Below are 26,401 nucleotides of genomic sequence, written 5' to 3' on the forward strand. Positions count from 1 at the left end.
TTGAATGACTTTTGCTGCATGTGGCTCCCAAAACTGGGAGCCTGGCTCCTCACAGTTGGAGGGTAGTGGCCGGGGCTGCTGTTGTGTGGGATGGGCACAGGGTTTAAGTGGAGCACGTTGCCTTGGGCTGCTGGCCCTGGGTGCAGGAAGGCAGCAGTGGGGTGCTGGGTCAGTAGGACCCTAGCTAGAAAACTATTCCCATTCCTTGTCTGGGGTGCAAGGCGTATCCCACAATGGTTTTGTGAGCCCTTCCCTGAGCTGCCTGAGATTGAACAGCATTCTGTGAGCCTCAGAGACTCTGGTGTGCACCTTTCTTCCAGGCTCGAGTGCCCTCTCCTGCTCTGCCTTGCCTGCCTGCAGCTACTGCTGCATCAAGCTGAACCCTTGCCTGCCCTGGGCTGGGTGCCAGGCCAATAATCCCTTTTGCCTGGAAGCATCTTTTGAGAAATTCCCTTTTTTCCATGGGCAAAGGCGCACTGTTTGTGGGCCTGTTGCTTCTCCATGGCAGCTGCTCAGTGCCCTCCCGAAACAAGGTGATTGTGTAAACTGTATGAAAGAAGACAGCACAGATTGCCGTGAATGCACAATAAAAGCCAGCACTGAGAGAGCTACAGACACCCAAGCAGTGTTTCCCCTTTGGGACAACACTTACGCCTTTGCTGTAGGGTGGTGCCTGGGGACACAGGAACTGCTGTGTTACAGCTGTCAGGGTTTGAGGGTTGGTGCTTTCTGCTCTGAAGGTTTAGTGAGCAGAAGTGACAGGTTTGGTGCTCAGCAGAGAGTGAGGCTCAGCCCCCTCAGGGGAGACCCCCAGCCCTGCTATACCCTGCAGACAGGGGCTGCCAGCAAACCTTTGGGGTGGTTCTGGGATAAGCAGTGACGTAGCTGAGAGCTGAACTCCTGTTAAGGAAAGATCCTGCAGGTTCACATCTTAACAGGGCCTCTGCTATGTGCACTCCAGAGGCAGTCCCAACCCCTGGCTCCCGTGGCTGGCCTTGCTCATGTCTCTTTCTCAAGTGCCAGTGCTTGTGCCAGAGTGCTTCTGAATTCTGAACTCTCCCATCCCACAGATACCAGCCCTGGTCTGTGCTTGCCTGTGCAGAGCCAAGGCACCTGGACACATAACAGGGAACTGTGTGCTGTGCCTTGTTTGTCATGAAAGTCCATCTAATACTTGTCTCCCTTGTTAGCAACTGAAGAAAACAGTGGATGACCTGCAGGCCAAACTGGCTCTGGCAAAGGGAGAGTATAAGACTGCCTTGAAAAATCTGGAGATGATCTCAGATGAGATTCATGAGAGGAGAAGGTCCACTGCCATGGGGCCCCGAGGATGTGGCGTGGGTGCCGAGGGGAGCAACACCTCTGTGGAAGACCTGTCAGCAAGTAAACTGGAGTCAGACACCGTCTCCAGTGAGTACAGAGCACTGCTGGGCTTGGGAATATCCCATGGGCATCGTAAGAAATGCTGACATCAGGGTTGCTCTTTGGATTCTGCAGTTTTGAAATTTGCTGGCTGCTGTGGGACTGTGGCTATGTTGTGATGCTTCTTGTTATTGCAGGAGTTGATTACATTCTTTAATAGCCAGTTTTCAAGGGAAAGGGTAATGAGTTAAAGTGCATCAGCCGTTCCCTTAACATGCCTGTAGGTTTTTTTTGTACAGTGCTGTATGAAAGGAGCAAAATCAACGCACTTCAAAGCGTGTGTCTAATTTTACCCCAGTGGTGCTGCTGGCAGTGACTCGCCTGGGGTGGTGGCAAGGCTGTCACAGATCAGCCAGCCAGTTTTTTGGATGAAGTGCTTGTCTTCCAGTGCTGGGCCTGTGGCAGAGGGAGCTGAAGTTGTGGCTACAGTAGTACAGAGAGGCGTGATGCTCACGTGGTGGTGTGTAAGGATAAGCTCCTTTGCGCTGCAGAGTCTTTTGCCAAGGTGTGATTTCAGCAGAGCATGTGTGCTGTGAACAAGGGAAGTGAAGAAGCAGCAATATGCTGCTGCAGTGTGCTGAGGGGCTCTGTAGGAGAAATGGGTGACAGCAGCAACCTCCAAGCAAGCTCCAAACAAGCAAGGTAACCTCTGCTTTCTGGTGGCACATGGGGACCTTGTGTTGCAAAGTCTGTTATGTGGTGAGTTTGCATTTGTCCTGGCTCTGGGTAAAAGTGGATAGATGGATGGTACATGTGGCCTGCTTTTGCCTCCTTCCTGGACACTTCTTCCCCTTCTTTATGCAGAAAGTCTTCTTCTTGCTGCCCAGTCCCACAAATTCCAGTTTAATTCTATTTCAGCTTTGTTTCAGCAGGTAAAACTCTAGGTCAGGATTGCATGAGTTCATGATTGCGCAGTCCTGGTGCCCAAAGACAGAAGATGCAATTTCCCCATAGACACCAGTGTGTCCTGGCACTGGGGCCTTGTGTGAGCTGTGGGAGCCGGGAGGCCCTGGGCTGGCCTCCACCCTCTGCAATGGCAAGAGTCTCTGCATGATGTGTTGGAGCTCTCTCACTCAGTACTGTGCAGCTGGGACCTGAGTTGCAGCAGCAATGCGTGCTGCGTCTGGACAGCTGATACAGCCATGTTTCAGTATGGCTGCTTATCTTTTGCTACCCTTAATTCCTGAGGTGGACCTTTTCCAACACAGAGGCAAGAATTGCCTCCTTTGGATACCCACAAGTTCCCCTCCTCATGCGGAAGGCCTTCTGAAAGCCTTAAGTATAACTGAGTTTTAGGGTATTTTGTGCTGAAGGAGTTCAGGGACCTGGGATATAGGGGCAGGAAGAGCCAGGAAAGTTAATTAATATTAGTTGCCAGCTCCCCTGGCTGCTGCTGAGGCTGCAGACAAGGACCAGCAGTGTGGGCTCATCCCTCTCTTTGAATTGCACAGTCTGACATGAGTAGAAGGACTTCAGCTTGTGTCTGGTGCCAACACAGAACTGGGTTATGACAGGGCAGGACTAGCAGCCTTTATTAAATAATAAAAAAAAATAATTTAAATAAAAATAATTTAAAAATAATAATTTAAATAATAAAATAGCCTGGATTAAGTTCTCATTGCAATGTGGGGAGAGCTTTCCACCAAGGTCCTTTTGTATCTTGATTTCTGTCTGCTGGAGCTGGATAAAACACCTGTCATCAGCAAGAGTTTCTTGGCCCTTGCAGATGCTACTGTGTGTTAGGGTGAATTTAGATGGTAAAAAGGAAGCTACAGTTTAAGTTATGCTGCTTGTAGACTGCCTGATGTCAGTGCTTCTTGCCAAGCAGAAGACTCTAATTGGAAACATCTATTTTGCCAAGCCTTTTATTGCTTTTGCCCTCCCACAAAGTTACTGTACTGCTCACCATATATAGATGAAACACAGCAAGTGAGAAGAAAGGCTCCTCTGCAGCCTTAGATTTGACTTCATTAAAAACAAAACAACAAAACCCAAACCACAAGAATAGCTGTCTCTTAAGTATGAAGTGCCCTGGAGAGGACTCAGGAAGGTGGATAATGTTGTTACCCATTTTATGTTTGAAGCCTTTTGGGTCAATTTTGCAATGTGTACGTGCAGTTCTGCAACCTGCAAGTCCAGCAGAAAGAAGTTGAACATCTCTGCCTTAGCCACAGCAGCAGGAGCTTCTGCTGGCACCTTTGTGTCCAAGTGGTGCCTGCGAGCCCCAGGCTGCCAAGGTGACAGAGGAACTTCTTTGAAGCTTCTCCTTTGAGCCATTTCTATTAACACTGCTGCTTTGCTCCTGCTGCTCTTCTAAGGTGATTCTGAGCCTTGCTAACAATGGCAGGAATCTCGAGGAGGAGGAATTGGAGATAACCTCAGGTCACTGTGGATGTCTTGCTGTGTCTGGGTCTTCGTAAGGCCAGTGAGCTTCCAGCACACACTTGTTTTGTGTAGAGAACCTTCTGATCCCAGTGGGACTGCTTGTGTGCAGTAGTCTTTGGTCCCCACATCCTGCAATGAGCCTCTGAAATGTGTTGAATTTCAGCAAAATCTACATCCTTGCGTTGCACAAAACAGAGCTGCCTTTATTGGATTTCTCCTCTGGTTGTTCATAAGGACCCTGCAGTTTAATCTAGACTGACAGTTTGGAGTGGGTTTGCTTAATTAGAATTCGGATCTGAGCAAACGCAAGCAGGGAAAAGAATATCTGTTTTGAGTTTTTTTAATTTGGTGTTGTTTGGTGATCCTCATTCAAAAAGAAATCTTGGGACCTGTGTCTTTCTAATTAGTGCCTTAAATAACCAGGAGGCTATGCTGGGATCAAGATAGTGCTGGGGGAGGCAGACGCAGGGAATTAGGCTCTAACCTAAGTTGTCTACTGAAGAGCACAAAGTGTACAAGGCCAACAGGGCCAGTAAAAATCCAAGAGCTTGGCATGAGGAGCAGTAGCTATTGCAGAGCTGGCCTTGCATGGCCTGGCTGGCAGGTGTGCTGCTGCTCAGGGCAGAACCAGGCTAAGGCTTTTCACAGGGGTCAGAAAACCAGAGGGGGCAGCCCATGGGTAAGCACTGTGTCCATTTATGGAAGATGCACACCTGAAAAACTGCCTTTCCCTGGGCAGGTGCAGGAGGGGAGGCTGACTTACTAACTGGAATATTCTTTGAACGTTGCAGTGGCTTCAGAAGTGTTTGAGGATGATAATGGCAGCAGCTTTGTGTCTGAAGAAGATTCAGAAACTCAGTCAGTGTCCAGCTTCAGCTCTGGTCCTACGAGTCCCTGTGAGGTGCCCACTCAGTTTCCTCCTGCGACACGACCTGGAAGCCTGGATCTGCCCAGCCCTGTCTCCCTTTCTGAGTTTGGGATGATCTTCCCTGTCCTGGGCCCCCGGAGTGAATGCAGTGGGGCCTCCTCCCCAGAGTGTGAAGCTGAAAGAGGTATGCACAGCTGGATACGCCCTGGGCCCGTGTTTTTAGCTTCATAAAGGGAGCAGGAAAGCCTTCTCAGTTCCCAAAGGCATATGCCAGGGAATGCTCTGAGCTGCTAGCTGCTTCTTTGGGGGAAGGCAATTGTGGAAGGAAAGCCCTGTGTCTCAAAGTTAACAACGATATCTGTAATGTATTAATTACTGTTCTGCTGGCTGGGAAAGTTCCCCAGTTCTGTCGTAGAGCAGGGGTTTGAGATTTCTCACTAAATAAGTGAGCAGTGAGATTCTCATGGTACATTTATTCGGAGGAAAATCTGAGTTAGTTTATTTAGATTACTGTCCTGCTTTTTGAAAATCTTGTGTTTCAGGGGAAAAAGCCCCAGCAAAATCCCCACCAAAAAAAAAAAACATGCCAGAAGGAGCTTCTTGCAGGCTCTGCCAGCCCTGGCTGACTAATTCAGACTAGAGGATTACCACTGCCCTTGTCTGCTCCATCCTAAGGCTGTTCTCACTAATTTGCTGATGCAGTGCACAAGATGAGCACGGCTTGGAAGGCCAACTTGGTTTTGTTAAAGCATCTTGCTCCTAGTCCTGTAATTTCTGTGTGCTTTGGCAAAGGAAGCTGCAGCAGCACCTGCTTGAAGCTTAACTTGCAGAATGAAATCCGGGTTTAACATCCAGTTTAATCCTTTCTTTGCAGGGGATAGGGCAGAAGGGGCTGAGAACAAGACGAGCGACAGAGTGAACAAGAATAGGAGCAGCACCAGGAGCAGCTCCACTGAAGGGCTGGCTCTGGATAACCGAATGAAGCAGCTCTCCCTTCAGTGCATGAAAATCAAAGAGGGAATATGTGCGGGCAGGAAAGCTGCCCAGATTGGCTGAGGCCTTCTCGTGCCCCGTCCTGAATAATGGGAGTCTAAATATTTATACATGAACTTCTAAGTGTTTGAAGAACGTTGTGCCAATAATATATGCCAAATCTTAAGCGTTTACTCTGAGAATTTAAAAATGCACTAAGAAGTTTAATTGATGTGGAGGGCTGAAGTTTTTATTCAGTAAATCCTTTGTAGGCTGGACGAGTTATCTAATGTTTAAGCTGTGCTCATATTTCACAGACTTTGTAAATTGTTTTGTAGCAGCCTGGCTGAAGCAATAACTAGTAATGTTCCCGTGTAAATTCATGCCAGTCGGGGGTCTGAAATTCAAGCCAGACTTTTGCAGAGAGCAGTTTGGCTTTGGTTTTGTAGACTGAAATGCTCTTTAGATACAACCAATCTCTTGAGTACAAGTGGCATAATCTTTAAACATCTGTATTGGTCTGTATTATGCTGAAACTGTAGAAATATTTTGTATACAGGAAAGCTGTTGCATGTGTGGGGTCTGAAAGCCTTCACTCTTCCCTTGGTGCTCACAGAAAGGATAAAATCAGTCATGCCTCTAAAAGCCTATCAAACAGACAGATGACAGGATGGGAATGGTAGTGCCCAGCAGTGGGAGGCCCTTTCTAGACACCTTCCTGAGTCTGACTTGGACTCTGCAGGTGATTCCAGTGACCAAAAAGAGTTGATTGGCCCCTTGCCCTTCTGCTTCCCTGAGAAGTGAAGTATTATTTTCAGCACTTTAAGTGTATTTTGTTTTGTTTTGGTTTTTTCCCTCAAAATGGGAGTCATAGATGTTTTCAGGATGATTATGATAAGGGGTTTGCCCTTGAAATATGCATGAAGAAAAGGAATTTCCAGTGTAGATTGACAATGTGTTCTTAAGCATCTCTGTAGATTGTACTGTGTGGGGATTTATAACTGTTAAAGGGACTTGGGATTTTAGTATGCCCTAGACAAAATGTTCAATAAAACTAGAAAGGGCACGGGGCATGTTTTGCCAGCAGCTGTTAGGCAGTAGTAGTGTCTGATAATTATGTTAACAAGTGGTAGTAAAAAATCCTAGGACTCTTCAGTTTTGGTGACTAAGCATTTCTGAAAGCACCATTTTATCTAAAATGTCAGTTTATATTGTTAATTTGATGGGAATCTTAGTATTGCCCAAAGTATTTTCTATTCTATGTTTTTGCAGTCCTGTTGTATTTCATCCCTGCCACAGCTTGTGTATCTATTTTCAAAGTTAATGTGAAATTCTTCACACTACAGTAAACATTTTTGTTTTCCACATTTTGAGTGTGTGCAAGTGAAGTTTCTCTCAAGTGCTAGGAACCAAATCTTCTCCCACAGCAAGTTTAGCCCCCAGATATCCACTTCCAGCTGAAGACTGCAGGCTGAGATCACACTGGTATTAGAGTTCATTGTGGTATGTGGGCAACTGGTGCCTCTTTACAGCTTCCCAAATCCCTGCATACGGGGCTCACTTTTTATTCTGAACTGTACCACAAGACCAGAGCTTTAGTCAGGTTCTCCGAAACCCCCTTAGTGTGCAGGAGGAGGGAGGTATTCTGTTACATAATACCTCTGTACTAATGCTGCTGAAATTTGCTGTAAAGCTGGGCAGAATGGGAGGTAAAGAATCCTGTGTTCATAAAAAAATAGATTCATCACATTATAGCTGTTAAACTGTAACTGTGTTAGACTTTTATATGTTTACATCTTCTGAAGACCTTAAGGCTAAAACCTTTCACTGCCAGCAGTTCCCAGCCCAGAAAATGCTTAGGAAAGAAATCTGTGGTTCCAGCTTCTGATGTGACCATTACTTGGGAAAAAGCTGGGATAGAAAATGTTAAATATGAAAAGCAGTACAGGAGTGCCACATTGTATTAAGTGTTTTTACCTAAACTTTCATAATTGAACTACTGCCTGTGCTGCATTCAGTCAAAAAAAGTAGCAGAAGTCTTTGTGGTTGAATCTCACTTTTGCAGACCTCACAGTCACCACCTGTTACATTTTCCTGGTTGTTTTGGCCATGATTTTTTTTCCTTTTTCTTTTTTTTTTTTTTTTTTTCCTACCTCTCTTGCTATCAAATTTCTTCTCAACTTTCCAGTTCTGACTGGAAACCCAAACTTCCCACACTTGGGCGCAGTGAATTAATTTTGTTTGTGCGCTGCCTTGCGTTTGTCCTGTTCAGCTCCCAGCTGGGTAAAATCATTGATCTTGAAGTTTGAAAGGGTGTGGAACCCACTCTGCCCTTCCATTTCTACCACCCTGCTGAAGGATCATGGTGCAGCCTTCCTCCTTTGGTGAGCCCTGGACTTGGCAGGTAAATCACCCATCAACTGTGCAAGCAAACAGGCAGAACCGTGTGTCTAATAAATTAATGGAAAACTCATTTTATTTTAAACTTCATAAAAGCCATAATTATAAGTATGACAGACTTAAATGAACATACATTGCTGTGGAGTACAAGCAAATGAACAAGCTGTCCCCAGTTACTTTTTACTTAAGCTCTTCATGGATTCTGAAGTGTAACATGATGGTAGCTGCCTTCATGGTTATAAAAATAAGCCTCTGGTGTATCAAAGTATAGATGATTGCTTCAGCTGCCCTGATGTGAGAATGTATAAAGCAAATGTCTACTTCTCTTTGGTATTATGAAATAATTCCAGTGTCCATTTAGATGAAGCAATGAAAACTTGTACTGTATGTACATAAACTTAGTTCTAAATAGGTGGCTGTTCAAAGGCTGCAGAGATTGCCTGGGTAAGTGCATAATTACTGTACAAGATAGTTACATGAAGCTTGCAGCTGGAGACTAGAACTGAACTGAAGACTCACAGTGTAGGGGCAATGGGGATAGAAGCTGTGGATTCCATTTATCCATGGTACTACGTCTCACTGAATCTTTGAGAACTGAGGGATCAGATCAGTCAAGGGTTAACTGGTGTCTTCCTAACAAAACAGAACAAACTATGTTCTCTGTCATATGCCTCAAAAAATGTTGAACAGTACAGGGGAAAGAAAAGCTTAACTTAGTAGCCTGATGTCATGTTAAGCTCTAAGAAACAGTCCACTTTGCAATGATTTTTCCAGACTTACTTGTGGAGAAAATATGAAAGTATGTATTTGACAGAAAATACTAAAGCAAATCCCAAATACTTACATCAATGTTTTTTCTTAAGAAAAAAGCCAAGAAAATTTTGTTGTAAGATTAATTTGCCATAACCAGAATCCCTAGGCAACAATTCATATGGATATTTTGTAGTACCTCTTAAATACTTCACCTGAGTGTTCTGTCCTATATCTGAAGGGAAATGCACAGTGATGGCATTCTAGTAGCCTATGCAGGTGCAGTATTTGAAGAGAATTTGCTTTATATAGATAAGATTGACCTATATATAGATATATGTCAATATATCTATATAAAGATATATAGATATATGTCAATCTATCTATATAGATAAGATTTATATAGATGAACTTGTCCTATGTATTAATGGGGTTGAGCCCAATCCACTGACTGTTCTGAATGTGTAAGAAATATCAGCGTATCCTGGTGGGGACAGGATCCTATGGCCTTAATGCCTTTGCCTGGCATTAGGAAAGTGAGTACATTTCTGAGTTTTTACTTCAGTTCAGTTTAAGTTCAGCACAGAAGCTAAGCCTTATGCTTGTTTCATGCAGCATAAGCTTTGGCACTAACTTGTGCTCAGGGGGAAAGAGAAAAGAAAAATTCCTTCCTGCCGGGTAGAAACAAGCTACTGAAGAACAACAGATTTTCCTGTAGGCAAGTCTACCAGCTTGATCTCAAACTGCAGAGAATGTGCAAGAACTTGGTACTGAAAGCTGGCACTTCTGGCTTCTGCCTTTTGTACAGCCAAAAAGATACTCAGCTGAGACTTCCTCACTACCTCCGACTTTAGAGGTGATAAGGTACTTGGAGGACTTCACTGCTACTCTGGTTTAGCCTCAGCTAAGACAAACCTAACAGAAACCTGTAGGGAAAATGGGAGTTGAATGAAATTTTCATATTTTAGGGATGAAGCAGTCCTTGGCACATGCTCCAAAAGCCAAGCATAACCGCAAGGAACTTAATCTATTTTTTCTCAGCTTGCACCCTTGCTGTTCCCTCTGGTGATTTATTGCAGTAATCATCAGAAACTTCCCTGCAAAAGAAGGTAAGTCACACTGACAAACTTGTCACGAATTCCCTAGCCCAGATGGTCTCTCACAGCACTGCAGTCAGCAAGGCATGTGTTTTCCAAGGCAGGAGCTATCGCTGCCCTTTCAGCGCCAGACACTTGTTATGCAGCTGTCTGATGAAGGAAATGAAACAAAAGGTTCTATTTTCTGGAGAGGACTAATAGCAGATTTCTGTGGGAATAATTTTAGCCCACAGATATTTCTGGTGCTACTGTAGAATGTGTGTTAGGTTTCCCAATGGCCAAGTGACACCTGTAATCCAAAGCAATATTTAAATGCTACCTTATTGCTTGGAAAACTGCCAAACCAATGTGAACGGCAGCAAAATTCCCCCCCTCCAACTGTGCAATATTGTAAATTTTGTAAAAATGACAAAATTTAATCCATTTCAGGATCTGTGAGGCAGTTGGTATTAAATAAAAACTTCTCATCTTGAGTCCTCTTCAGATACAATGCATACAGATCTAGAGGAAGAGCACACAGGCGAGGGAGGCATCCAAAAAAAACAACTTGTTCTGCATTAATCCCACCTCCACTATTTGATTAAGAACTCGGACCCTGCTTCTATTGATGACACTTCACTGGCTTTAACTTACAAGGAAAAAAAGTATCTTTTCAAAAATGCCTTACATAATGGAATCCAGAATTGCATTCTTTGCAGCCGTGGTGTATTGGGGGAGAGGTTTGAATGATCCTTCCCTACATGCCGCATACTTAAAAAAGAGATGAAAACAAAACATTTATTTGCTGAGTTGCTGATGGTGGGCAGTTCCCCATCTCCCTGTACCAGCAACTAAGACTACCCTCAGTAGATACAGTGAATCTTACAGGGGATCTTCAGATGAAAACCTTTCATAGCTGCTCAAGAAGGCTGTGCTGCACTGCCTGGACTCTACTGCTGGATAACCTCCTGTCCTTCCTACTCATTGGGGTCAGCCTAGGTCTGGCAGATGGCAGGAAGGAAGCCATAGAACCTCATGCTCCCTTATGTACTAAAGTCACACAGATGGGAAGTAACAGCTCTCAAAGGACACATAACATGAGCAAAGCAATTGCTCTGCTTTTAGAAATAGCTAAAGCTGGAACCTTCCTTTTCCTTTACTCGTATATACATATTCCAGATAAGATGACACATGGAATACTATTGGCTCAGCAGTAGTACATTTACATTTAGACGCGAGAATCAGTTCAGTGCTGAAAACATTAGAGACAGCAGCACAAACATGTAATAAAAGCTATTTGGTCCTGAGACTGAATAAGCAGAATACACGAGAATTTTTTTTCTTACATGTTTACTTTTAAGAATAGAATCTTTAGCCCATATACCCTGTATGTTGGGAGGAGAGAATTTCAGTGTTAGTTTTTCTCATGACTCACTAGACTTTGATTCAAAGTGTGGAGAAACTGCAGTAAATTGAGTTCTGCTGGTTCATTTGAATATATGCATTTTAGCCTACTCCCAAGCCTGTTGAACAGTGCTCACTCCTGGCCCATAGCAGCAAACCCACAGCTAACTTCCTGCCACAATTAACTGGCAATCCGCAATTCCATGCTTTTGGCTATAACTCAGGATGTAATTTTCTTCTGTGCGTGTGTAGTAAAGAGTTCTTCACCTGTTCTCAGGCTGTTGGACAGATCAAAACCACGTCCTTAAACAGCATTGCACAGTTCTGTCTCATCACTGCAGCTGTGACACCTTAAGAGGAGTAGTACTGTTAAAATCTAAGAAAAAAGGGCCCTCTTGTTGAGGCAGGAATGTGGTGGGGATAATGTTGTAAACTCCAGCAAATGTGTTCTCCACCTCCAAGTAGCAAAATCCACACCTATGATAAAGAAAACTACCTGTTAGAAATGGGATCTAAAGTATGTTTAAAACCTCTATACAGACTTAATTGTTACCTGTAGTCACCACTGCTTTTTTTCTGAAAGCCATAGGAACCAGGATCTCCCACTGTTGAGACAGTGACAAGTTCAAAACCAACGCTGTATTGCCTGCAAGTGACATGACAGATTTGCTTTAGATATTTGGGTCATCAGGATTACCATGAAGAGGGCTACTTATTAAAAGCCATACATCATAACTGAAAGACATCTAAAAGTCTTGTCACGTTAGTGACAAAAACATTAAGTCAAATCTACCATGATAGGAATATAGAACCTGGAGGAAGACAGACCTCAGTACTGTCTCAGGTTTAGACTGTAGGTAATATGCCTGCTAGAAGCTGTCTGTGCACTCCAGCAGAATTCAAGTCGTTAAGCTTGTGACACATTCCTGTGCCACATGGCAGAAATCCTGGGGTGGGATTGAATTGCTATCAGAGGACTCAGTGATCTCAACTTGGGACACTTTGTCTGCTCCTGTTAATGCATGTGACAGGCACCACTGCCCCTGTCTTTCAAACTACCCAAATACGATGTGCAAGTGCAGGAAAAAAAAGCATAAAAAGAACCGCTCAATTCATGGAACTGTGCAGTCACACCTCTTCCTTCATCTTCATTTCATGAGAAAAGGAGTTTTGTCAAAGAAGGGAGGAGATTTGTGGGGCCCACTGTACAGCTTTGCAAAGGATAAACATTTGATTGCAGGTCAGGAGATGTTGCTGTTCAGAAGTGTTCAATACTGGTATTTTGAGGTAATCATTAATTGTGCTAAAGGAATTTGGCCTGCCTACGTCATCTTTATAGGACATTGACATCCAGCACTTCTCCTGGCCTGTTAGTCCAGAGTATATGCACTTTCAGAGGTGTTTGAGAGCTGTAAGGGTTTAGTATCTTGCACATTATCTCTACTACAAAAAAAAAAGCATAAGTACTAATGAGCATAATTAGTTTTAAGAAATCCTTTATACCTTCTCCCCTAGCTCTTCTCAGATGCTAGAACTAAAGAGAAAGGAAGGGTGCTGCTTTCCTTGCAGGTCAAGGATTTCCCTCAGTAGTGAATGTGTAGATTTAAAACACTATTGATGGTAAAGATAGAAAAATAGTACTAAATCTGAGTCAACTCCCACACCTTGTCTTCTGGATTTTCCATGAGCTTCCCAGCCTCCCCAAGGGGATCCTGACAAAGCTTTTTCTGGCATAGCGTCTTCACTGCATTGCACTGTATTATTTTCTACAAACCTCGGCCCCCGTAGTTCAATTAGCAATGGTCCATTCTTGTCTAGCTGGAATTGATAAATGGGGTTATTTTTGTAGGTGTCTCTGAAGTTTCCACATCCTCCAGCACTGTGACCTTTCCACTGTCCATTAACCTGAAAGAAGTCAAAAGTACAGACAACAAATCCTGAGGATTTGTATTGCTTATATATACACACAAACAAGACTAGAGGGTCCTCTCACTTAAGAGGTTACTGACTTTAGTGACCTCTCCTAATTTTTGAAGTGAAGTGAAAGACGGTGTTAAGTATTCACAGTGTCTCGTGAAGTTCCCCATCCCCCTTGATCAAAGCCTTACATCCCTGAGACACGTACTGTATTTTTCCAGCTTATATTGAATAAGCACTGTGTGACTATTTCTGACTGACAAACTGCAGCCTAATAGCCACATTTCCACCTATCCCATTACTAGACTACATAGGTTATTTTTTTGTCCTCAGACACTGCTCCATTGGGTTAGATAAGAAAGAGCAGCGATACAAGGCAGTACAACACCAATAGTGTTGTAACCTTTGCTTTTAAAGATCTCTGCCTCCAGCCCTGTCCATCACCTCGATGCACTCTGAGAGCCAGCACTGCAGTGACAAGAGAACCATAAGGACAGATTCTGCAAGGATAAGGACACACACGAGGAGAAATGCTGCTCAGACTTTGAGAAGCAGGCCATCTGTTGCCAAGTTCCTCTTGCTAGTCATTAAACTGAAAGGTTAGACTCATAAGACATGCCAGGCATTCCCACAGATTTATAGCTGAGATCCATCTCTCCTGTTACTTCTCTCCTGTCTGTCAAATCAGCAAGGGGCAGAATTTTCCCTTGTGATTTAATTTCACTCAATGCCCACACCCCTCAAACATGGAAAGTCTGGAAGGAAGGGGAATTTCTCCCCTTACCATGCTGCTACCTAGGAACCTAGAACTGCTATGTACTGTGGAGCTTTTCTAGCCCTTTTTCACTTCTGTTACACTTAATTCCAGGAATCACATCAGGGCTTGGTGAGCTCCAGAGGTGACCACTTGACTCCAGTATAGGACATCTAACAGAACCTGGTTTTACTGCCAAACTGTGAATTAGTTCTCTGCTTGCTTTTGAGTGTGATGACTGCAAAACAATCACCAAACAGGTAGTAAATACAGGCAACCAACTTTTTGTATTCAATCCTAAAGACAGAACTGGTCTTGGATAGATAAAACATACCTTTTTTTTTTTTTTTAATACTAGACAGACATGTTCAAATAACCAACAGGAGTTTTCTACACACTTGATTCTCTTTTCAAACATATTGTAACATAAAATGGATGTTCCTCCTCAAAGAGGCTTTTCACCTTGAATGTGTTTTTCCACCTCTTAAAGCACTTCCTCTAAGCAAGCCCAGGGTTTGATAGCTATATAGGACACTGGTTTCTGGAAGAACAAAACAAATCATCTTGCTGTTCCCAGCAATCTCTCTGTTCACTCACCATTCTCTAGAACAGGCTTCAATGGACTGTTCCAGAAATAACAGCTGGTGTGGAACATTGTCTGAGCTCGATAGCCAAGCTGCAAGCCAGCATATCCCCCTGACCATATGAACTAATGCAATCCTGGGCTTCAGGCACGAGTGTCCTGGAAAATGGACTGTTCCACTGTGGTTCAAACTCCCTTGTTTCTCTCTTCCTGAACAAGTTACTGTTTGGACAGAAGACTTCTGACTATAATAGGATTCCCCCAGGATAGGCATGGTAGGTGCAGAGCTGAAGTTAACAGCTGCTGGTTTATTCTTCCCTGAGGATAAAACTGCTAAAACACAAAAATACATGCAGGTTACTTTATCCTGCGAGCTCTTGGCTATATTTATACTTCAGCTGAAGGTGTAACTGCAGCTCATGTTGACAGCTGAAATATGAACAGCAGCTGGTCCCAAAACTGCCCGAGCTTCTGACTTAATTTCAGTCAAGTTTTTCACTCTCCCCCCCTGTTCCTATACTCTCAGGGAGCATTTCTATCTTTGTAAAATTCAGGAACAGTAATGTGTTGTGATATTGCCATCCTCAATTTGTTTCTTATGGTCTTGCTACTGATGCCTTTGGTTTGGCATTGCTGATTTTGTCCCATCGTTCCAGGAGTTTTTCCAAGAAAATCATGCAATTCTCTCAAGGGGAAATGAGCAACACTTCTGGAGGGCTTTCAGTCTGCACTGTTACTAGCACAACCTGATTTTTGCAGAGTGATGACTTATTAGGGTATGGGTTGTTGTTCCAAAGGCCAGTCTGTTCCACAAAGGCTTTGCAGCACGTCTGCAATGGCACAGCTGCGACAAGACACTCTGTGGTGGAGGCGGGGCAGAAGTATCAGAAAATTTTTAAAAACCTTGTACATCTCAAATAATGGAAAAGCCAAACCAGTGACCCATAAAAGAAAATGTTTCTTTACCCGTTTGGAAATGGTGTAAGGTGTAGGAATCTTGGAAAAGGTGAACTTGCACAGGGAATACACCTGTGTTGTAAAAGAAGCAGCAGGTCACAAATACATCTTGCACTTTTCAAATGAAATCATGACAAATTAAAAGAAAGCAGAATTGCCTACACAACATTTTTAGATATTTGCTCACTACATGCCTGTATTACCCATCAGATGACCCCTGTGTAAAACTCAAAATTCAGAATGGTGCTGGGACTAAGACTTAGTTCTACTTAACTTTTCTAAACAACTCCACCCCCCCAAAAAAACCCCTCAACCAAAACCCAACAAAAAAACCCAACCAACAAAAAAGCAAAATGTTTGCATTTTACTCTGTTTTCAGTGGGAAAAAAAAATCTACCATTGATCATTATGTGACTCAGCAGCTAAGAAAAAACCCCAAATCCTAAGTCAAGACTACAGAAGTCAAAAATCTTTAAATTGTAACCAGGTTTAGTTTGGATACATAGAGAGCAAATGATCTGCCTGTACATAGTTTTTTATTCTAGGAAATAAGAGTATTTTTCAGCTGATTTTGTTACTAAAACTGCACTAATATCTTAACTAGGAATGGAGAAGATTATCAAACACTTTATCCAGTGGTTCTGCTCTGTCATTCATAGCTTCCCTCCCCAAAACAGCAATATTGATTCAGAAACACCCTTATATCAAATTTAAAAACAAAGAACACTTTACAGCTTAATTGCTTACATTCATTATGAAGCAACAGCACCTACCCTGATGGTATAATGGATGGTGTTTTGTTTCTCATACTGGGACACCACTAAGGTAAATGTATGGGAACCTGGAGAGGTCAGCTTTATCTTGGTCAGGTAATGAGGACTGTTGATCCGAATGCCATCAATATAAGGAGGAGGATCAGCTGAAAAAGAAAAGGATGAACATTTTTTCCTGACCAAAAAATCCCCCAGCTTGGTAAACTTCTAGGATTAGACTGAACAGATCCAACTCAACAGATGAGAGCCTCAAGATTTATCCATAAAAAGGACAGCCTTAACATCAACTATGGTTTTCAGGAGAGGTACATCACACATGACAAGACACAAATTCTGTGCTTGAAAGTACAGCTTAAATCCCAAGACTTGCAAGGACTGCTTATCCATCTCCCACCAATATCACTACTCAAAGAAGCCTGCTGTAATTATGTTGAAGTTTCAAGAGACAGATAACGAATGTTTAAGCATTCTTTGAAAATCTCTGAAGTTTCTGCTCTTTCTCTATTGGCTGGACAGTTCCAGTATGCCAGCTGCCAAAATCTTTGGCCACCATGTAAACAATACTTCAAAACATGTTAATTCCTTTAACTAAATCACACAAGCTTTCTCTCCCTCTCTCTTCAAATCCCTGTGATCACTATACAGATGTAGTTGCATCCCAGTACCAATGCACATGTGGTATTTAGAAAGATCCCAAATGTTTGCTTTTACAATTAGACAGTGTAATTTGTTATTTGGCCTCTAATTGGTTCTTTCCAGACTTCTTTTAATTTCAGTGAAGCAGGACCAAATCTAGCCAATTACTTCAATAGGCCCAGGATCAGGTCCTTTTATTTTCTTCCACAAAGCAACATGGGAGAGGGGAAAGGATTAATATAAAACAATAAGAAGCTTAGGAATGGGAATCTCGGCCTTGCTGCCAAAAGATTAAGCTGCTTTGTTCTCATCTCATTTTAACAGATGGTTAAAAATAATACTGCAGCTTGACCAATCTATTTCCATGGAAAAAGCTTTTAAACAAGTTTGAGCTCGTGAGATCTGAAGTTTTTAGAAGAGTTTGTGTAGCAAGACAAAACATATGAATGATTCAGGTTTTGCTACTGGTCTCTTTCAAGCACAATAGAACCATTCCCTTTACTATACAACTGTGTTTGGGTTGCTCATTTAACAATGTTTTCAGTGAGACACACATGTAAAATAAGCACTGCTACAACTGCCAGGAACATCAGAAACAACCTGGGCATTTGCTTCTCCTCACAGAGAAGCTCTTGCAAAAACAGATGATGATTTGGTCAGGTGTCAACAACCTTTCCACATAAAGACTTGGGTTGTAGGGGAAGCTTGGATTCTGGAGGAATTGGTCAGCAGAGTGAACAAGATCAGATGTGAACAATGTAATTCTTATTAGCCATTCAAATAGAAAAAGTTCCACAAATTCCACTCTTCGGTGAAAAAAGCTTTAAAATCTACTAAGGGAGCTGTTGCATGAGCAGCTACCTGAATGTAAACCTGGTTCTAAAGAGATTCCTATCTGTAAAAGCAACTGGTCAAAACCCACTTGTTTTAGGATACACCTTCACTGAAGAATTCCAAGGAATATTTTTACAATCTCTAACTTAAGGGAAAGAATAAAAGAACAATTATCTTATTAGCTGTGCCTTAAAGTTTCAGTCTAAACATTCAACCTGGGCATAACCTTTACACCCTGTGTGTCAGCCTGTGTTTCAGAGCTGCTCTCTCTCTTGAAATAAAGCACACGTGGCTACTTCACACCTCTTCTCCTCAAGGTGACAAGAATCTGACATATAATGACCAAGAGTGAGATTTTGATAAAATTTAAACATTTTAAACATTCCATACCTGATACTTGGAAATATGCTGAAGTGTTCACCTATATTTCATAAGCTTGCTTAGGTAAGCCAACTTAATGGGACAATTAACTCTGATTATTTTCATTTTGTGGAAGCTGTAGACCTTTAAATAATTTCACAAATGTAGGAAATAATTATGCTATCAGAGAAACTAATGCACAACATCTGTTCCCTCTAAGCATTAACTACTGGTAAGGAAAAATAAACAGAAAAAAATAAAGAGAATGTTGCATCAAAGTAAGTGTCAGCAGGATTATGTAAACCTCTTAAGAGTTCTTATAGCATGTGTAGAATGGCCTTTTCCTTCAGTGTAGACCTCAAGTAGGATCCAACAGAGCAAAACAATGATTTCAGAAGACTGACCTCTTAATGAGGAATCTAATTTTAAAGCAAGAAGTGCCTTTCCTCTCCACAAAATTCTCTGTGCTTCCTCATTTAGTTACAACATCAGCATCTTGACAATTAAGGTACACTAACCTGGATAGTAAACCTTTTTGCCATCAGTCTTGTACACAACCATGGTAATGAATTCCCGATTGTGTGCAAAGTCATCCTATAAAAACAAAACCCAGAGAAAACCACAAATCAGAATTATGCAATTCTGTGAAACATCATTAATACTTAATCAAATCAAGTACACCTTCTACCATCCCTTTTGATCACCACACAATATGATCTGATATTTGTATTTATTGGGATACCAAATGGAATTCTTTTTCAAATGCTTGAAGTAAACAAACATCCCCTAATTTAACTTATTCAGGCCCCAAGATTCAAAGTTACCTCAGAACCTTTACAGTGAAATAGAATCACTTTGCTCAAATTTTACTCCGTTTCAATTGGAGGTACATGTATCTGCTGAATCAAAAAATTCTACATGTACCCAGGCATACACCCCTGAATATGGGCAGTAATAAACTAGTAAGAGAGAGCCATACAGAAAGATTTACAGGAGCTGAGGCAGAGCTCGCAGTGCAGAGCCAGCACCTTGTCAGTGATGTGCCTGCTGAGCAGGACCCAGACGGCAGCACCACCCTGTGGACACTGCACCTCCAGCTTGTACTGAGGGTTGTTGGCCAGGCTGTAGGCATCCTTCACCGGGCCCTGCTTTGCATCCCACGTACTGAAAGTGATACAGACACGTTATTAGACCAGTAAGAAACTAATCTGTGCTTTGAAAGCAACCCCAAATCCTACACATAAGCAGAGTGTGATATTATCAGTAACAAGTTACCAAAGTCTAGTTTTCTACTGGCATCTATGGCAGTGGTTACATAACACAGTCCCATCGGAAGCATTATCTCAGAAACTGTTTTATAAATAAGTTCATCACAATACATGTATGGTAATAAAAAATGCTGAATACAAACAGCCTGGCTAGTGACTGCAACCACACAAAGCACAGAAAAAGCTGAACCATTTATGCACTGATTATACATACCAATATTAAATGAAAAACACCTACACTTTTGTAACTGTAGAAATCTATCTATCTGCAATGGTTGGCTTCAAAAGCCTGCCAAATTTTTTCCTCCTTTTTTTTTTTTTCTGAAGCAATTTTTATTTTAAAAATTTCCCAGTTTCATGCTTAGAAGGGTACCCTGCAAGAAGTGTTAAAGATCTTCGAGGTGCCCTACTGCAGAATCTGCCTGATGTCTTGTGAAGTGTCTAGACAAGAAAAATACAGTGAGACAAAAAAAAAGCGCTGATGACTGAACACAAAGTGTGGCACACTGGAAACAGAAGCATATACAACTATTCCCAAGTCTCCTTGTCCCTCTCACACTGGTAAAATTGAACAGCATGTGTGGAAGGTTTCATTAACAAGCTTCAAATTATCACCGTCATTACTCTGCATTTTATGGCAACTGCCACTGTGCTAAGGCTTTTCCCTACACAGAGGGAAGACAATTACTGATCACATAAGGACAGACAGACCAGTAGGTGAGATCTGACACTAGCACACACATTATCTTGTCTTGCTACATCACCACAGTGTATTTTAGAAATAAGTGTAGCCCAAAGATGGAAGGAGCCTTTACAGATAAGCTCAGAAGTCACACTGTGGATGGAGAAGCTTGTGCAGAGCTAACACATGCAGGGACAGCATGGAAGCAGTGGCAAAGTGCAGTCTAGTGGAGTGGAGAAGTATAGAAACCCTTGCTTTCCAAAACCAAGACACAGATACACACACTTATCCTCAACTGGGAGACAAAACTCCTGAATGTAATGGATATTTGGTAAGAGACAGGTATCACATTCAGAAAACAAATCAGCAGGCAAGGAAGATTGATTATGATAACAACAGCTGCTAAAACCCAGAACTGGTTAAACTTCCCTGATGTCAGTGAACACACCCTACAAAGGCAACACGCCACACAGCTCACTTGCAAGTGGCCAGAAAAATGAATTCCAAATAATAACTAGGTCACTTAAGGACTGTCTGGGCACTGCTTAGAGATGGAGTGTACAAGATTTTTATTCTGGTAGGGAGATGTGGCACTGAGGTCAGAATCTGGTTACACAACCATAGCTCCACAGCAGCATCACAAGGGTCACTGAGCTCCACTGATGTTACAGAAGTAGTCAAAAACAAAGCCTGGGCTGACAAAGTGTAAAGTCAGGCTCAAAAGAACAGGGCTGGAATTCAAGCCCCTAGCTGTAACAACCTGGAAGAAAGGAAACAATACATCAGAACACTTACTGAGATTTTGAAACAAAAATTTTATCTTTTGGACCAACCTGTGAATACATGTAGATTCTTTAAAAAGACTTGGGTTCCAACTCAAATAAATAACATCATAATACTGGCACAGGTCCTCCCAGGAAATCCAGAAAATGCCTGAAAAGGAAATGCTGTTATTATTTTCTTACCAGATACCTTGATTTTAACTTGTTTCTCAAAAGTCTCTCTCTAAGCAAATGATACAGCTTATATAAGCCAACATTTCTGCAAAATGTAGTAGTAATGTTTGCACTGCCTAGATTGCTATATTTAAACTTGCCTCCCAAACCAAGTAAAAGCAAGAAAAAACAAAGTTATTCTCTTCTTGTTATCAGGGACTTTCTGAAGCTGTCAGAATGCTTTTCCATTCTCAAGGACTAAGTGAAAGGTATGAGAAAATTTGCTATTTCTTGAAAGAGACATCATTAGGTGATTCTGACCTCATTTCCCTTTTTCTAGGTTTCTAAAAACAAAGAAATAAAATACACAGTCAAACAGGTTCCTGCAATTCAACAACCTACTTCAGCAGTCATCCAGCACAATCAAGTATTAAATCAACATGTATGTTAAACTGTATTTCTAAGATACTTCATCCAACACCTATGTAACTTGATTTTGCAACCCAAATTTGCTTTATTTTTGCAATATTCTCGTACATTTATTCTAATTCTCCATTAGCTCCCTTAATTGCAATTCTAGCTAACAATAGTGCCTGCAAACCAACAAATTCCTAGTGGAATGAACTTCTAAGATGTTAGCAGCCTTATAAATCATGTCTCTGACAACAGGCAATTGCAGATCTTGCAGCAGTAAAACCCAGTCATAAGAACTCCACAAAGTCAAGAAGATTGAAGTGTAAATCCAATTAGAAGGAATAACTCCATTAGAATTACCAATGTATTTTCATATAAAATTTTAACAACTAGATGCTACAAATTACTTACTAAATGAATTGGCAAATAAATAACAAGCTATTATCTCATAACTGTCACAAATCCAGGGCTCGTATTTTTATGTTTGAATCCAAAGTTTTCATCAAGCATTTGCATGAGGCTTATCAATAAATGCTATAATCTAATGGATTTGGAGGCATAGTGTTGTTAAAACAACGGCGCTGAACAAAAGGGCTCCCTCAGAGATTTGGGACAGCAATGAGGACACAGTAAAAGGCAGAAACAACTTCCTGAAAGTAAAATGCAGCTGCTGCAGCAGAAAGATTGATTTAAATACTGATTACAGTAAGCATGTTGATACATATTTGAAAACATTGGAGAGGAAAAAGACCCACAAATAGTCCATTCATGTATTAAAAAGCAGCATTACACAGCTTATTGTCAGAATGTTCTCTTTGCACTGAACTCCCACATACCGAGTCAGCACACTTGCCGAAGGAGGTACTTTCTTGTCACTGAATTTGAGATATATATTTAACAGTCTAGATTACTTAAACCCCAGACAAACCTGAAATGACAAATTTCAATACACAAATACTTCCTAAACTTTTGGACTATTTACTTTCTAGTATTTGTTTTACTCCTGTTGTGCATAAGCATTCCTTTCCACCTTCCCGCAGGGATACACCACAAAAATCTATACTATTTGAACAGATAATGACTTTTAAAACCTTATTACCATTATCTATTTTCTGAGCTGTTCTGGGATCAAAGTTCAAGTATTTTTGTAAATCTGGGGTCCAGTTTCTCGTGTCATTTTCACTGTATCGTCCCTTCCAACGTAAGTGGCTCCAGGGATTTTTTAGCTGAAGAAATCGAAGTCCCTAAAAAAAACCCCACAAAGTAAAATTGTCAATTCATCTTGTCATGGGTGGTTTTGACATATTGAAAGTCATTTTTATATGGATCACAAAAACACAGAATCATTAAATTTTCTGAAATTCCACAGTAGAGTCCAAGACAAAATAAAATATATTAGCCATTAGAACAAAAAACCAAAAAAACAAAAAAACAAAAACAAAAAAAAAATCAGTAGCTACCCATCTAGGGTAAACCTAGAAACACATGTAGGTTTCCAACAGGAGTCTGAAAACACCTTCAGTTTCACTTGATACCTTATATTCTCTTATATCCAAGACTGCATATGCATGGGTTGGAACTAAACCCCACTTTTCTCCTTCCTCTTCAGACATCACCCCTGTTGCCGTTGTGATAAGGACATCTCCCTTGTGGAATCTGTTCAAAAAGAGTTGGAAAAATAGCTTAATTAAGTTGCAATCTAACATTTTCCAGACACTGCAATAGCATGTTTCTACACTGTCCATTAGCATGACCCTGCTTTATAAAAACTGAGATACAGGGGGTTTTGTCAGCAGAAATCACTCCTGAAAAAAAACTATTTGAGAAAGTGCATCCATTTTTCTTTCAGAATGGAGTATAAAGTTTAAAATTTAAAATATTATTTTAATATGATTTTGTATTTTCATAAACAAAATTCAGCATTTATCAACCTGAAGCTCAGCCTGTGTCACTTTTAAGATACTCTTCACAGATCCACAGCAGAGCAGATGAAATGTGGTTTCATCATCACTTAGTCAATGACTGCATAGAGCAAATTATCAAGTCTGTCACACCCCATACAGAATGAATGAGTAGTTCACACTTCCATACTTTTGCAGGTGTTTATACTCAAGTTTAGTGTTCTGAATAGCGATGGTTAATTCTGGAACAATTACTATTGTGAAAACACACTGACATGTTTCCAGCCTATGCTAAAAACCCAAGTACACACTCAGTGTCCCTAGACAGATTACAAGACCACTATACATGTATATGTATTATATAGATCAACACATTTTCACTCTAGCATAGGTGAACAACAGCAACATTCCAATAGCTAGATCCTATATTAACTCCAGTCATGCCTTCAAATTATAACAACAGAACATCTGAAAAATTGTTGACAGCTCTGAAAGCTCCTAAGTAACTGAAAAAAACACTGTAGAAAGATTCTTTTATCATGGATGCAGATGTTTCAGTCAACAAATAACCCCCTTCTATTGCATTGAAATACATAAGACACCAGCTGCACCAAAACCATTTTGAAAGAAATCAAAGTACTTGGTATACCTGGCAATTATAATTTTCAGCTGTGTCTTTCACCATAAGCAAAATAATAGAATCATTTACTCTGGATCTTTAAGACCATCAAATCCAACTGTTATGGTAGGTGTGAAAACCAGTATTGCAGTTTTGATAGACTTTTGCTGCTCCTCCAGGAGATTTACTGAGGGGGCATAATCTTGTGACACAATTAGAAATACTGCTTGCTAAGGACAGCACATATAATATAGTTCTGGGCAATTGTGTGGAAACACAGAGCACATACTCTTCTTTTTAAACACTTAACGGTATATATTGTAACTGGTACCAGTTATAATGTAACTTGCATTGTGGTTCCAAACTACTCTTCGCTGACTCTATATTCTTTTTTCTTTATCAAGGAAAAGACAAAGAATCCCATTACACAAAATTCCCCAGTACTTTAATCTTTTGTTCTATCAAAGCCTCCAATACCTCAATTTTTCTTCTTCCAAATAGCACATGAAGGCTTTATAAAGCACAATTGTAGCAGTACCAAAATGCTGTTGAAGTATCTGTGGTGACTGTATTGTTTTTACAGTGGTAACACAGCTAATACACAGCAAGCATTTTAATTACTTAGGAAAGAACAAATGTCTACCTCTGATAAAGCATTCTGAAAGTGCTATCCTTATTGAAGGCTTGATTGTCAGAGTGCATAGCAATTCTTTCAGGTATCCAACCTGTCAGTGCATGGAGATCAATATTCTGAAATGCAAGTATTCAAAAGAAATCAGAAGAGATAATCCAGATATAAACATATGATGTCTGTACACAACATAAAAAAAAAAAGCCTTGAAAGAAATCAAGTACACAAAAGTTACAATACAGCTCTATGCATAAAAGGGTCAAAATTAAGACTAACAAAAAATTTTCTTTGATTAGACAAGGACAAGATTTCCAAGTAGCAAAAAACAAAAACAAAAACAAAAAAAAAAACAAACACAAAAAAACAAACAAAAACCCAAAAACAAACAAACAAACAAAACCCCAAAACAAACAAACAAACAAAAAAAACCCCCCCAAAACCCACAAAACAAACCAAACCCAAAAAAACCCCCAAACAAAACAAAACCAAAAACAACCAAGCTAGAAAGTGAACTGATGAAATAAAAGCAATGGATGCATATCAGAATCATCAGTCATGCTCAACTGTTTGATGTTTTCTATTTATTTAATTGATTTACAGATTTTTAAAGCATATCTTAGAAGCACTACTCGGTACCTTGTTATTATATATGCATTTTAAATAATTTATGTTTTATTTCTAAAGCTCAGGATTTGGCTTTTTTATTCTTTCTGGTAAAGCTGACACTGACATGTATTTTCATAAAAAAATGCTTTAATCTCCCAACTCCTTGAAATATTGCTAAATTCCTATTCTTTTGCTTTGTACTCCTCAAAGCAAAAGCAGAGACTGTAAATGCTTGAAGTGTCAATAACCAGCACTGATTATTGGGGGGTGGGAACTTGAGGAATTAGAAGTACATGACAGCCAGATTGTAAGTAACCTTGATTACAGAAGGAAGCTGGAATACAGTGGAAAGTGGAGGGGGCAGGAAGGGTGGAGATTAAATATCACCAGTTAAGCTGTTTCTCTAGATAGCAAGTTAAGGGTGACAATGGGAATAAAACACAGTTATTCTCACCAGCTTTTGTCCTTCAAAACAAAGCAGCCTGACACATAAAAATATGTGCTACATTTACTCCTTACACGAAGTTACATTTGTCTCCGTAACAATTTTTCAAGAGGTGATGATATACCAAGTATACCCACCAAGAATGTGATTGTCAAGACACCAATTAGCATCATGAAATAATAAAAAAAATCTTTAAAATTTTATTAGTATAAATTTAGAAAGGCTTCCTAAGTAACAAATTATGTGGGCTACTCGTTTCAGCAAACCATCTCTCTTTAAAGAATAACTTGCATGTCACTTGTATGATGTATGCTGACTGTTTCTTTAGAAACCACATTATAGAAACCCAGTGCATATTTATGGAGACGAATGAACAATCTGATAAACAAACTTGCACAGATCAAAGTACTTGCTCCCTCTATATAGACCTTCTCAATGACAAGACTGTTCCTTTTCTAGCTGACTCCATTACCCGATGAATTGTCCTATTTATTGAAAGAGTTAAGGACCAAAATCAGCAGTATTATATGGGCAAAGAGAATTTATGACTTCACCCAACACCTCCATTTAGACTCTATATAAAACACTTCCTACCCACAAGCGTCAATAATACTCAAGTCTGAGAACTAACATTAACCATTGAGATGTCTTGCTCATTCTATTTTGATGGAATAATTTCATTAAGTACAGCTAAAAATATTTGTGAAAGAAACAAACAAACAAAAAAAATTAAGAAAATGCCAAACCAAATACTTGTCTCCCCAAGTTGTTCATTTTGATTTCATTAGAAGGAAATTATTTTACCCATT

The 26,401-nt window shown here is 40.8% G+C and overlaps 2 protein-coding genes across 6 annotated transcripts in view; one reads left to right on the forward strand and one right to left on the reverse strand.

Moving 5' to 3' along the window:
- SH3BP5 (SH3 domain binding protein 5) overlaps nt 1-7,014 on the forward strand; it is a 51,588-nt gene extending 44,574 nt beyond the window's left edge. The window contains exons 7-9 of the mRNA XM_066320672.1: nt 1,191-1,410; nt 4,599-4,859; nt 5,550-7,014. Coding sequence (XP_066176769.1) covers nt 1,191-1,410; nt 4,599-4,859; nt 5,550-5,731 — 663 coding nt within the window. The 3' untranslated portion in view covers nt 5,732-7,014. The remainder of the gene's footprint in view (nt 1-1,190; nt 1,411-4,598; nt 4,860-5,549) is intronic.
- A 1,082-nt stretch (nt 7,015-8,096) lies between these two features.
- CAPN7 (calpain 7) overlaps nt 8,097-26,401 on the reverse strand; it is a 32,221-nt gene continuing 13,916 nt past the window's right edge. For 4 of the 5 annotated variants that reach the window (XM_066320629.1, XM_066320646.1, XM_066320638.1 and 1 more), the window contains 11 exons: nt 24,554-24,660; nt 22,926-23,046; nt 22,490-22,634; nt 20,875-20,974; nt 19,120-19,255; nt 18,610-18,685; nt 16,262-16,407; nt 15,498-15,560; nt 13,052-13,182; nt 11,831-11,923; nt 8,097-11,754 (listed from right to left, as the gene is read on the reverse strand). In XM_066320629.1, coding sequence (XP_066176726.1) covers nt 11,610-11,754; nt 11,831-11,923; nt 13,052-13,182; nt 15,498-15,560; nt 16,262-16,407; nt 18,610-18,685; nt 19,120-19,255; nt 20,875-20,974; nt 22,490-22,634; nt 22,926-23,046; nt 24,554-24,660 — 1,263 coding nt within the window. In that variant the 3' untranslated portion in view covers nt 8,097-11,609. The remainder of the gene's footprint in view (nt 11,755-11,830; nt 11,924-13,051; nt 13,183-15,497; nt 15,561-16,261; nt 16,408-18,609; nt 18,686-19,119; nt 19,256-20,874; nt 20,975-22,489; nt 22,635-22,925; nt 23,047-24,553; nt 24,661-26,401) is intronic. The other variant, XM_066320660.1, reaches the window with a different exon arrangement.

The sequence above is a fragment of the Sylvia atricapilla genome, chromosome 1 (genome assembly GCF_009819655.1).
Source record: "Sylvia atricapilla isolate bSylAtr1 chromosome 1, bSylAtr1.pri, whole genome shotgun sequence".
Lineage (NCBI taxonomy): Eukaryota > Metazoa > Chordata > Aves > Passeriformes > Sylviidae > Sylvia > Sylvia atricapilla.